This window comes from Bos indicus x Bos taurus, chromosome 12, assembly GCF_003369695.1.
Source record: "Bos indicus x Bos taurus breed Angus x Brahman F1 hybrid chromosome 12, Bos_hybrid_MaternalHap_v2.0, whole genome shotgun sequence".
Lineage (NCBI taxonomy): Eukaryota > Metazoa > Chordata > Mammalia > Artiodactyla > Bovidae > Bos > Bos indicus x Bos taurus.
The window spans coordinates 71,209,814-71,223,292 of NC_040087.1; the positions used below are offsets into that span (position 1 = coordinate 71,209,814).

Sequence of the window (13,479 nt, forward strand, 5' to 3'; positions counted from 1 at the left end):
CAAACTCATGTCCATCGAGTCAGTGATACCATCTAACCATCTCATCCTCTGTTGTCCCCTTCTCCTCCTGCCCTCTATCTTTGCCAGCATCAGGGTCTTTTCCAATGAGTTCACTCTTTGCATCAGGTGGCCAAATTGTTGGAGCTTCAGCTTCAGCATCAGTCCTTCCAATGTATATTCAGGGTTGATTTCCTTTAGGATTGACTGGTTTGATTTCCTTGCAGTTGAGGGTCTCTCAAGAGTCTTTTCCAGCACCACAATATGAAAACATCAGTACTCTGGCACTCAGCCTTCTTTGTGGTCCAACTCTCACATCCATACATGACTACTGGAAAATCCATGGCTTTGATTATACGGGCCTTTATTGGCAAAGCAGTGTCTCTGCTTTTTAATAGATTTTTCATAGGTATTCTTCCAAGGAGCAAGCATCTTTGAAATTTATGGCTTCAGTCACTTCTGAAGTAATTTTGTAGCCCAAGGAAAAAAAAAAATCTGCCAATGTTTCCACTTTTGCCATTTCTATTTGCTATTAAGTGATGGGACCAGATAACATGATCTTAGTTTTTCGAATGTTGAGTTCTAAGCCAACTATTTCACTCTCCTCTTTCATCCTCATCAATAAACTCTTTCGTTCCTCTTCACTTTCTGCCATTAGAGTGGTATCATCAGCATATCTGAGATTGTTTATAGTTCTGTCAGAATTCTAGATTCCAGTTGTGATTCATCTAGCCTGGAATTTTGCATCACGTAATCTGAATATAAGTTAAGTTAGCAGGGTGGCAATATAGCCTTGACGTACTTCTTTCTCGATTTTGAACCAGTCCGTTATTCAACATTGGTTTCTAACTGTTTCTGCTTGTCCGGCATACAGGTTTCTCAGGGGACAGGTAACATGTTCTGGTATTCCCATCTCCTTGAGAGTTTTCCACAGTTTGTTGTGATCCACACAGTCAAAGGCTTTAGTGTAGTAAATGAAGCAGAAGTAGATGTTTTTCTGGAATTATCTTTTTTTCTATGATCCAACAGATGTTGGCAATTTGATCTCTGGTTCCTCTGCCTTTTCTAAATCTAGCTTGTACTTCTGGAAGTTTTCAGTTCACATACTGCTGAAGCCTAGCTTGAAGGATTTTGAGCATTTCTTTGCTAACATGTGAAATTAGTGCAATTGTGCAGTGTTTGGAACATTCTTCTGTCCAAACGGGAATCTAGTTAAAAAAAAAAAAAAAAAAACCTTCATAAAGTCAATTAAAGCTGCCTCAAATCCCTAAAGAAATAAGATTTGATCAGAGGTCTCCAGGACACAGTATCTTAAAATAGGAAAGAGAAAAATGTGGGTTATATTTTGCATATCAGTTATGTTGACTATTATTTTCTTTTCCACTTTGTAAAATAATTTCTGTTACCTTTATTAAAATAGGTACATTTTTATAAACTTTAATTTGTAGGCATCAGAGATCCCAATCGTATGAGGCCTTTCCTTTACTGTCAGGCCTGGTGAATTGTTAGCTGTGGTCGGACCTGTGGGAGCAGGAAAGGTAAGTTAATGATGTCTTTTGTCAGCTTGGTGCAACGCTGAAGCTCCTGTAAAATTCTCAGAGTTGAGCCCAGAGCTAAGTGTGACACAGTTTGAATTGAGTATATCTAGAAAAGTATTTATCTAGGTGTGTTCCATGGAACATTCATTTTATAAGGAAGTTTTGTGTTCAAATAAAGTCTGGATAAATGAGCACTGTGTTTTCCTTCTTGGTGCTTCACATGGCACAGTTAAGAGCTGCTTGTGGGGAATTTGGACGTCTCAGTGAAGGAGATTACTTATGTGACAGCTGTTCAGGATGGATCGAGACAATGGGGACTTCTTTTTATCTTAGTGGCCCTTCCAGGAAATCTGGAGGTCATAAAGACACTTACCGGAAGCTTTGAGCATTTCCTCCTGTGACTTGACGTGATCCTCTCAGTACACATGTAGTGAACGTGCAGCCACATGCTGGAGATACAGGTACAGATGTGAGCAAGTCCCTGACTCTGCCTTTCAGAGGCAACCAGGTTCTGGGGCAAGACAGACACACAGATATATTATTTCAGCCCAATGTGGTGAGAGCTCTGATGGTGTGGATACACACACGCCACGTCTTTGTGATGTTGAAGATTTGAAGGAAATGTGCACATATACTTCGTATGAAACAACAAAATACAGAAATCTAACATGGGATGTGGGCTCCCCTGGTGGCTCAGTAATAGATTCCGCCTGCCAACACAGGAGACACAGGTTTGATCCCTGGTCTTGGAAGTTCCCACTTCCCAGCTGTGGAACAACTAAGCCCATGCACCACAGCTGTTGGGCCTCTGCTTTAGAGCGTGGATGCTGCAACTACTGAGCCCATGGGCCTGCAACTGCACAGGCCTGCCCACTAGAGCCTGTGCTCCTCAACAAGAAAACCCCCATGCACTGCAATGACAAGTGCAGTGCAATGATGAGTGCACTGCAATGATGACCCAGTGCAAGCAAAAGTAAATAAAACTAGAATTGTAGTATGGCAGAGACCAACACGACATTGTAAAAAATAAATGAAAAAGATAAAAGAACTAAAATAAATAACAGTGTGGAGATTCCTTAAAAAACTGGAAATAGAACTGCCTTATGATCCCGCAATCCCACTTCTGGGCATACACACTGAGGAAACCAGAAGGGAAAGAGATACGTGTACCCCAATGTTCATCTCAGCACTGTTTATAATAGCTAGGACATGGAAGCAACCTAGATGTCCATCAGCAGATGAATGGATAAGAAAGCTATGGTACATATACACAATGGAGTATTACTCAGCCATTAAAAAGAATACATTTGAATCAGTTCTAATGAGGTGGATGAAACTGGAGCCTATTATACAGAGTGAAGTAAGCCAGAAAGAAAAACACCAATACAGTATACTAACACATATATATGGGATTTAGAAAGATGGTAACAATAACCCTGTGTACGAGACAGCAAAAGAGACACTGATGTATAGAACAGTCTTATGGACTCTGTGGCAGAGGGAGAGGGTGGGGAGATTTGGGAGAATGGCTTTGAAACATGTAAAATACCATGTATGAAACAAGTTGCCAGTCCAGGTTCAATGTACGATACTGGATGCTTGGGGCTAGTGCACTGGGACGACCCAGAGGGATGGTATGGGGAGGGAGGAGGGAGGAGGGTTCAGGATGGGGAACCCATGTATACCTGTGGTGGATTTATTTTGATATTTGGCAAAACTAATACAATTTTGTAAAGTTTAAAAATAAAATAAAATTGTAGTTGGAAAAATAAATAAATAAAATTATTTTTTAAAATGTGGAATGTGTACATGAAAGGGTGCTGATTTTCTCAATGATGGACTTTTGTTCTGCAGATACAACTCACTTCAGAGTTCTTTCAATTAATCATCTTTGGATATATTCTTCAAACAAAGTTTTTTAAGAATAAAACACTTGTTTGTCAAGTAAAGGATACCCAGATGCAGGAGCAACTGCACTAAACATCAGATGCAAGAAATACATATCCTGCTGGGCTGCTCGGCTAGAGAAGGATGTTAACATTCTTAATTATTCTTTGACGAGTAGAATTTCATTTGAGGGATACTTAGGCAGAGTAGTTAGTTTATGCTATTAATATATTCTTTATCAGCCATTGCTTTCATTTCAAAACCTAAAGTTTCATTAGTGTTATTTTCATTGTTATTTTTTTTTTTAAATCTTAACTGTGAAGGCTGTACTTTATCCTGTTCTGAAAGAAAGGGTTCTATTCTGTATCCAGCACCAGGGTGGGGTCAGCTGTACTGCGGGGCATGTTCCATCCTGAGTGCTGCCTGTTCACATGTGTGTACTGCCCTCTGTTTCAGTCGTCACTGTTAAGTGCTCTGCTGGGGGAGCTGCTCCTCAATCAGGGGGAGGTCAGCGTGCATGGGAGGATCACGTATGTTTCTCAGCAGCCTTGGGTATTCTCAGAAACTGTGAGGAGTAACATTTTATTTGGGAAGAAAGATGAAAAAGAACGATATAAAGAAGTAATAAAGGCTTGTGCTTTGGAAGAGGTGAGCAATGACTTCTGAGTTGCATCTACTTGAATGTCAAATGATGATAGTAGTTTAAACTACAGGTTTGTTAAAAGTTCTTTTTAAAAAATGGACTTTTTAATGTTGCTTGATATTTAAGCTGGTCTTCTGGGAAAATATGCATATTTACATATGATGCCAGTTTAATCCTTATGGGATAATGACACTCACAGAATACCTTTTCTGGGGGAGCAGGGGAGTTGTTTCTGTGACATTTCATTCACTTTCAACTTCTTTAAATGGAAAGTTACAAAAATTTACAAAAAGAGGAAGCACGGTATAATGAACCCTCATGTACCCACCACCAGCTTCAGCTAGAATCAGCAGGTGGCCAGTCTTGCTGCATCCCTACCCCTGCCAGCCCCATCCTCAACCCAGAGTATTGTGAAGCAGATCCTAGACCTCAAATTAGTTTATCTGTAAACATTTCATTAGTTTTCTCTAAAAGACAGTAAAGCTTTGGGGGGAAAATCACTACTTTATTTCACCTGAAAAATACCTCAAGTTCCTGAGTATTACCCATCTGCTGGTCTGTGTTTGCATGTTGTTGATCATCTCACTGAGAAATCTCCTTCACCATTGTTTGAATCCACATAAGGTCTGCCTCCTGCACTTGACCGATGCCTTCAGTCTGTGAGTTTCTCTCTCCATTTCATCTTTTACCTGTAATTTATTATTTAAGGAAACTGGAATGGTTTAAAATTTCTTTTTAATACTGTGTCATTTCACTGAGGGAGAGATTATTTTCAGAAATGGCATTGAGTTGCACAGAAAATGGTGAGTTGAAAGGTTTAAACTGTAAATTGGGATTTAAATAAGATTAATGCATAAATAATGAGAACTAAACTGATAGGAGATTGCAATTTGGCAAAAAGAAAGGAAAAGGTTCAGTTCAGTTCAGTCACTCAGTCGTGTCCAACTCTTTGCGACCGCATGAATCAAAGCACGGCAGGCCTCCCTGTCCATCACCATCTCCCGGAGTTCACTCAAACTCACATCCATTGAGTCGGTGATGCCATCCAGCCATCTCATCCTCTGTTGTCCCCTTTTCCTCCTGCCCCCAATCCCTCCCAGCATCAGAATCTTTTCCAATGAGTCAACTATTCACATGAGGTGGCCAAAATCCTGGAGTTTCAGCTTTAGCATCATTCCTTCCAAAGAAATCCCAGGGCTGATCTCCTTCAGAATGGACTGGTTGGATCTCCTTGCAATCCAAGGGAGTCTCAAGAGTCTTCTCCAACACCACAGTTCAAAAGCATCAATTCTTCGGTGCTCAGCCTTCTTCACAGTCCAACTCTCAAATCCATACACGACCACAGAAAAAACCGTAGCCTTGGCTAGACGGACCTTTGTTGGCAAAGTAATGTCTCTGCTTTTGAATATGCTTATCTAGGTTGGTCATAGCTTTTCTTCCAAAGAGTAAGTGTCTTTTAATTTCATGGTTGCTCTCACCCTAAAAAGATTAAATAATGTTAAATACTATGTCAGTTTCTCAGGTTGTAAAAATCAGTGAATAATAGCATTAAAGGTCTCCCCCTGGGGTCTGTTCAGTGCAGTCTGGACATCTGACTGTTCTTTTGTACTGTGAAGTAAAGACAGGGACAGATTTTCAAAGGTGTGGTATTAAAGGCTCCAAACCTGCTTTCTGAGAAAATTTTAATTCTCTTCAAACAATGGCTTAGACATCATAGGTTTTATCAGGTGCTTGTGTGTGTGCTAAGTCACTTCAATCATGTCCAACTCTGCAGCCCTATGGACTATAACCCACCAAGCTCCTCTGTCCATGGGATTTTGCAGGCAAGAATACTGGAGTGGGTTGCCTTGCTCTCCTCCAGGGGATGCTCCCAATCCAGGGATGAACATGGGTCTCTTATATCTCCTGCATTGGCAGGTGGGTTCTTTACCACTAGCACCACCTGGGAAACCCTGAATCAGGTGAGCAACATTTTATAATGATATGGACAAACAGAATTGCTTGTTTAATGGGCTTATTTCTTTATTCTGAGTTCTCATTCATAGGTGATCGTACATTTTCAGAAATGATGTCAAATTAGCAGGAATGAGCTGAATATTTATTAAATGGTATAGATACCATATAAGTAAAGAAGGGAAAGAAAGTGTAGAACAGTGAGAAGTGTAGCTCCCATTTATTTATAGTTCATGTGCAAATCAATTTTCTCTTTCACACATGTGCATGCACACACATACAAAGGTTTTTGAGTTATTCATTCTTTAAGAGTGTCTTTGATATTCCCTTCCTCGTTTTATAGTTAGTAAAACTGAGTTCTGGAGAGATGAGATACCTCATCAGTGTCCGGGCTTCACCCACCCTGGGGCGTCCATGCAGCACAGACTTTGGTGGGAAGGGGCCCTGCTGGACTGGACTATGCAGCAATTCTTCTGTACATGATGTTGAAAGGTTGTTGCTGACACATGAAAAGATGCTGGGATTCCTGGCCTCTGGAGGAGAATAATTTAATCCGGGGCCAGAGATGAGGCTTGATCGCTCAGAGGTTTGTGTAATAAAGTTTTATTAAAGTATAAAGGAGATAGAGAAAGCTTCTGACATAGGCATCAGAAGGGGCAGAAAGAGTACCCCCTTGCTAGTGTTAGCCATGGAGTTATATACTCTCTAATTAGTTATTACAGTGAATCAAAAGAATGTCTGGAGGTCTTAAAGACCTCACTAGACCTACTCCCATAATTTACACCTTAAGATAACAGGATTAGCCAGAAGGTTTTTTTCCAGAGGCTGTCCTCAAGCAGGATACATTATTGTTATATAATCCTAAAGAATGTAGTGGAAAAAAAGTTTGTCCTTTCTTCCTCCTTGAGAATTCCAGACCCCTCTCTCCTTGGGGACCCCTGGACTTCTTATCAACCTGCCTAGGAAATGACTCTCTAAATGTGACATTTATAAACATGGACTGCTCTCCTATTCTCTGTGTAGTTGGGACATGGAGTCAGGGCCCCACGCACACATTTCCTCCTAGGCAGGAAGGGAGGGTCAGGGTAGAAAAGTAACAGAGAGCAGAGCCCTGGCCCTGACTTGATCCATCCATCCACCCATCCATCCATATAAATATAATAAAAATTTCTCCTTACTCTTCTTCCTATTCCCACCTCCTCCAAATCCTGGAGGATAAAACAAAAACAAACATTTTTTATATTACATCTGTTAATAACAACTAGATGTATTATACCAGATCTAATTAAAGTAATCCTTTAAGTTCATTGACCTGAAAATATTTCTGTAACAAAATAGGGAGACATGAAGTAATCACATTGGCAACATTGATTCAGGCTGATGACATCAACTCCAAGGTCTAGGAGTCAGAAGGTTTAGGAATTGAGTCCCAGTCTCTCTGTTGATCAGGTGTGTTTAGTTCAGTTCAGTCACTCAGTCGTGTCCGACTCTTTGCGACTCCATGAATAGCAGCATGCCAGGCCTCTCTGTCCATCACCAACTCCCAGAGTTTACTCAAAGTCATGTCCATTGAGTCAGTGATACCATCCAACCATCTCATCCTCTGTCATCCCCTTCTCCTCCTGCCCCCAATCCCTCCCAGCATCAGGGTCTTTTCCAATGAGTCAACTCTTCACATGAGGTGGCCAAAGTATTGGAGTTTCAGCTTCAACATCAGTCCTTCTAATGAACACCCAGGACTGATCTCCTTTAGGATGGACTGGTTGGATCTCCTTGCAGTCCAAGGGACTCTCAAGAGTCTTCTCCAACACCATTGTCGAAAAGCATCAATTCTTTGGTGCTTAGCTTTCTTCACAGTCCAACTCTCACATCCATACATGGCCACAGGAAAAACCATAGCCTTGACTAGACGGACCTTTGTTGGCAAAGTAATGTGTCTGCTTTTTGATATGCTATCTAGGTTGGTCATAACTTTCCTTTCAAGGAGTAAGTGTCTTTTAATTTCATTGCTGCAATCACCATCTGCAGTGATTTTGGATCGCAAAAAATAAATTCTGACACTGTTTCCACTGTTTCCCCATCTATTTGCCATGAAGTGATGAGACCGGATGCCATGATCTTAGTTTTCTGAACGTTGAGCTTTAAGCCAACTTTTTCACTCTACTCTTTCACTTTCATCGAGAGGCTTTTTAGTTCCTCTTCACTTTCTGCCATAAGGGGGGATCAGGTGTGTGGTTTGGCTAATTGATCCTTACAAGCCTGTTTCTTCATCTGTAAAATGGAGATAATAAAAATATCAACCTCATGAGGTTGTTTTGAGGATGAAATGTGGTTGTGATTTTAAAGCACCTGACTCCTAGGAAAATAACAAGCACTCTATAAGTATTAGAATGATTTTGAAAATAAATTCTTAATTATAAGCCAAGCCAGTTTTTGGTAAAATTTCAAACATAAAATGTGACATGTAAGAAAGAAACTATCTGAGTATTTAACTTCTATTGTTTGATTTGATATTTTTATAGGTGCTCTACGCACTGTACATTATATAAATCAACAATAACAATATTCTGTTACCATAATATAAGCAATGTAGTATGTAACATTTGTCTGCATGTTATCTTTAACTACTTGGAGGCTTTTGAAAATATTTAGTAAACATGTATTTAAAGGTATCAAACTGATAAATTCTAGTTTAATATTTTCCCACATAGATCACTTACTTGGACATTTTCTTTTCAGATTGCCTTGACAATCTTAGGATGGTAAGTGTGTTGATCCTTCTGTGTCTAGGTATAGAGGCCTTTGAGGCTTGAGTTAGTTTAGTGTTGCCTTAATTTCAAATATACTCTTCAATCACCACCTGGGCAGCATGATGTGAAAGAGCAGAAGGCTATGAACTGACATGAGCTGGTTAAGATTCCTGTTCTTCTGTTTAACAGCTTACCGTCCTCAGACCAGTGATGTGACCTCACTTAATCTCAATTTCCTCGTCTGTGAAATGGGACCAGTACTTCCTGTGCAGCTTGTTGTGGGGATTAGAGATAATCATCGTCAGGGTCCAGCACAGAGCTTGGTGCACAGATCTTACTCCCAGGAGCTGAGAGAAGCTGTGTGCATGTGTACAAATGATGGAGCAGAATAAGACCGTTCTTCAAGAGCAATGAGAGATGTAAACAGGGCCTTAGGAACCCAGCAGGAAGAGAGTGACTCCAGGATGATTTCATGGAGAGTATGTGTGGGCTGAGCCTGGAAGATGGGCAGGATATTGACAGGCTGTGAGAGGAGGGAAAATTCCAAGTGGAAGAAAAGCCATGAAGGAAGGTGTGTCCTTCCCACTGCTTGACACGAGTCCAGCCCTCTTGTCCCAGGGTCTCACATCATGCCTGCATCAACCACTTCATCAGTCTGCTCTGTGGTGCTTCTACTGTAAGTCTCCACCATCACTGAAGGGCCCTTGATGTACTTCTGAACAGATGGCATCAAGCCAGCATTGCCATTTCCTAGTTTGCCTCTAGTGTTTGTGTCTGCTGTTCAGTAAGAATTGGTTTTATTTAACTTAGGATAAAATAATAATAAAAATAACTTAGAAGGGAATGACAGAGGATGAGATGGTTGGATGGCATCACTGACTCAATGGACATGAGTTTGAGTAAACTCCAGGAGTTGGTGATGGACAGGGAGGCCTGGCGTACTGCAGTCCATGGGGTTGCAAACAGTCGAACATGACTGAGGGACTGAACTGAACTGAACCTAGAATAACAAATGTGAATAAGAACACCTTCCTGTCAGTGGAAGGAACTGTAATATATTCTCAACTCAAGCTTTTCCTCTTTAATCAGAAAATGGTGACTGATAAATCAGCTTGATTTGTTTTACTTCAAATCCTCAAAAATGTTTTTCCTCTTGGTGGCTTGTTCATAAATAATTTGCAGGGTCAACAACACACTTAAAGTATTACTACTAGACTCAGCGATAGTTTCTTATGTCCTGGAAAGAGAGGCCATAAGTGCCTTTTCTAGAATGTGGTTAAGATTGCTATGGTGCCATTTTAAGAAGAAAACCATTTGAACAAGAGAAAATCAAAGCTTAAAAACTAGGTGGAACAGTTTGCAAGGACCGTCAAAAGTGAAAGAGAAGCCAAGAAATTCTGTGTGTGTGTGAGGCTGAGAACACAGCTCATTCTTTTTTAAAAATGAAAACCAAAAGCAAGAGGTAGTATTAATTCCTGAGCTCAAGAAAGAAAGAAGGTGAAATAACGATAAATTGTGAGGGCTTCATCTGCAGAAAGGAACTAAAGAAATGAAGGCTTCATCTGCAGAAATGTACTGCTGTGCTTCCTAGGTTGATGCCTGAGGGGTTTAATGATAAAAACTCCAAACAAAATGTTCGTCTATGTCAAAATATGCCAAGGGATAACTATAGGCAATGTAAGACTTCTAATATAATACTGTGTAACTTAAGCCTGATTTTTATCTTGTTATTTTGGGAATGTTCTTGTGATCTATTCTTTTTTCCCCCATGATGCTCTGGGGAAAATAGGCTGATTTGTCCATTTACTTCTTGAATAATATTCATATATAACTACTTTTGATTGATTCCCAGATCCTCAAGTTGCAACTTCATTTCCTTCTTAGCTTTGAGTTTTTCCTCATCCACAAACAAGTATCTACTTAGTCCAACTGATCTGCTGGGTGTCCCTTGAGCACACTGTTTCTTTCCTTTTGGTTTTCTTGACCTGCCTGCTCTTTCTGCTCCCATTTCTTGTACAGACCTTGTCTGTCACTCTGTCGCTTGCCTTAAGTATCACTATGAGGACTCGGGTCAGGTGTTATCCCTTCTCTGAAAGTGGGAAGCTGAGGCCGAGATCAGCAAAATGTCCAGTTGAAGACACACTCATTCCCTGATGAGACAAGTCCTATGCCTTCACCAACCTGGGCTATCAGCTCTCACGCCTGTGTCTCTAGCACAGACGTTCACACCTGCATGTCCAGCTGCACCATGACATCACCGAGAGGTCATCTCAGCTTGTCTGCTAGCAAAGTCTCCTAAGCCTGTATCCAGCATCTCCCCCAACTCAGTAAATGGAGACCCTGTCCTTCCCCTTCCTCACCCCAAACACCACAGTCTCCCCTTCTCTTATAGCCACACCCATCCTGCCTGCAGGTCTTACAGACTCCACCTTCCAAATGTGTCTGGAGTGTGACCCCATCTCTCCATTCCTGCTGCTTCCACTGTGGTCCTGACCATGGTCATCTGTCACCTAGATTTTTCCATTAGCCTTCTCATTTGTACCCACCCTAACCCTTCCCCACTGACTGTTGTCTGCAAAGCACAGGAGTGATTCCTTAAAAACCTCAGACCACATCAGTCTTCCCCTTCCCCCTCTCACTGGAGTGACAGAGGCTATTCCTTCTCTGTCTTGGCCCTCACCCCTCTCATTCTTACTCCCTTCTCCTGCCTCTTTGTTCTGAACCCCTTGGGCATCTCCGCCATGGCCCCTGCACTCGCCCCTCCCTCTGTGAGGAGCAGCCTTTCAGGGTCTGCCTGAGCACCACCCCTTCCCCTAGATCTGCTCACATCGGCTCTGAGCAGAGCCCTCCCCCAACAGTGTGGACTCACTTCCCTCCTTCACTCTCCATCCCCCTGAGCAGCTTCCTTTCATTCTCATCCTCAGTACTTACACTCAGGTTGTTTTCCATATCATCCCTCTCCCACCATGGAGAGAAACTCTAGGAGCTTTGTTTATTCACAACTGAATTCATTGATTCCCAATAAATATCTGTTCAAACAGTCAAATGCATAGATGGTGTGAAAAGCTAAAGAATGAAAACAAATAGAAAACACTAAGAGCGGTGTGTGTGTGTGTGTGTGTGTGTTCAAGGTTACAGTTACTCTAGCATATACCCACTGTTGTGGCTTCCCTGGTAGCTCAGTGGTAAAGAATCCACCTGCCGGTGCAGGAAACATGGATCCGATCCCACTCCAGTATTCTTGCCTGGAGAATCCCATGGACAGAGGAGCCTGACGGGCCATAGTCCATGGGGCCAGGAAGAGTCAAACACTACTTAGCAGCTGACATGCATGCACGTTAATCAATTACTTGTATGAAGAATTAATACTAAAATGTAAGATGGTAGTAGAATATATTTTAAATCTTTTTCTTATTCTCCTTTCCTATCTCCATATAGGATTTACAGCTTTTGAAGGAAGGAGATCTAACTGAGATAGGAGACAGAGGAGTCCCGCTGAGTGAAGGACAGAAAGCCCGGGTCAGCCTCGCCAGGTAAATGGGGTTTCAGTTGCCATCCTGCCCCTCCTCCTTCTTGGCTCCTATTGGACATGAGCACGCAGACCCCATTCCTGGGTGGGCCTGTGTGAAGTAGGGTCTTGGCCCTTTCCCTGGGCTTATAGAAGGAACATGAAGTTGTTGGACACCATCATAATTCAGAGATGGGACCCATTTAGATCTCCTTACTTCAAAAGCAGTAAATCCTATATGGAGATTGGAAAGGGGAATAGGAAAAAGATTTAAAATATATTCTACTACATCTTACACTTTTAGAGATGGGCGTGTGAAGTGTCTTCTGACGTCTATCTACATTTTCTAGAGCCGTGTATCAGGATGCAGACATCTACCTCCTGGACTCTCCGCTCAGCACAGTGGATGCAGGAGTCAGCAGGCACTTGTTTCAACAGTGGGTTTGCTCCTGTTTTCTATCATTTCTGTTTTCTAAGAATCCTGTAGAAATCAGGGAAGAGAGCTCAGGAAAGCCTTTGTGCTTCAGGAGACTCAACTTGCTTTGCCCTGGTGTTCCTCCCTCCCCTCCCTTCCCTCCACAGAAGACCCATCGTAGAAAAATTTTGCATCATGTTGAAGTCCAGATAGGAAAATACAAAAGGTACTTACAGTGTGTGGAGGCCAGTGGAGTCTGTGCTTTAGTGAGTGAGGGATATATGGCAAAGGTCTCCCTGCTACTTGCAGTTGATGGATCCAGACACTGTGGATGGATCCAGACTTCAGGAATAAAAAACATGATGTTTTAAAAAACATGTTTTTAAATCAGAGAGTGAGCCTCTATATCCTGCTGCTTGGCTGCCAGTCCTTTTCCTTCATCATTTGTTTAACGCACATTAGAAGAAAAGTTTTCAGGTCTGACACAGGGCTTCTGTGGAAAGACCTTGTTAGTTTATACTTGTTATTCTATGACTTTGAAAATAAATTCTTTATTAAACCTAGAATTAATAAAGTCTAGAATTTGAGAACATTTATTCCACATCTAAGTATGATTTCAATCATTTCACTTATTTCATGGATGCTTACTAGAATCAATACTTAATCCTACAATGTAGGGTCAACTATAATCTGACTTAAGTCTTTTTAAAATGAATTTATTTTTTTATTGAAGGATAATTGCTTTACAGAATTTTGTTGTTTCTGTCAAACCTCAACATGAATCAGTC

General features: G+C 41.3%; 1 protein-coding gene across 1 annotated transcript in view; it reads left to right on the forward strand.

The window, feature by feature from the left end:
* Positions 1-13,479, forward strand: part of LOC113902125 (multidrug resistance-associated protein 4-like) — a 188,477-nt gene that overhangs the window by 44,128 nt on the left and 130,870 nt on the right. The window contains 4 exon segments of the mRNA XM_027557079.1: positions 1,446-1,535; positions 3,879-4,070; positions 12,207-12,301; positions 12,627-12,713. Coding sequence (XP_027412880.1) covers positions 1,446-1,535; positions 3,879-4,070; positions 12,207-12,301; positions 12,627-12,713 — 464 coding nt within the window.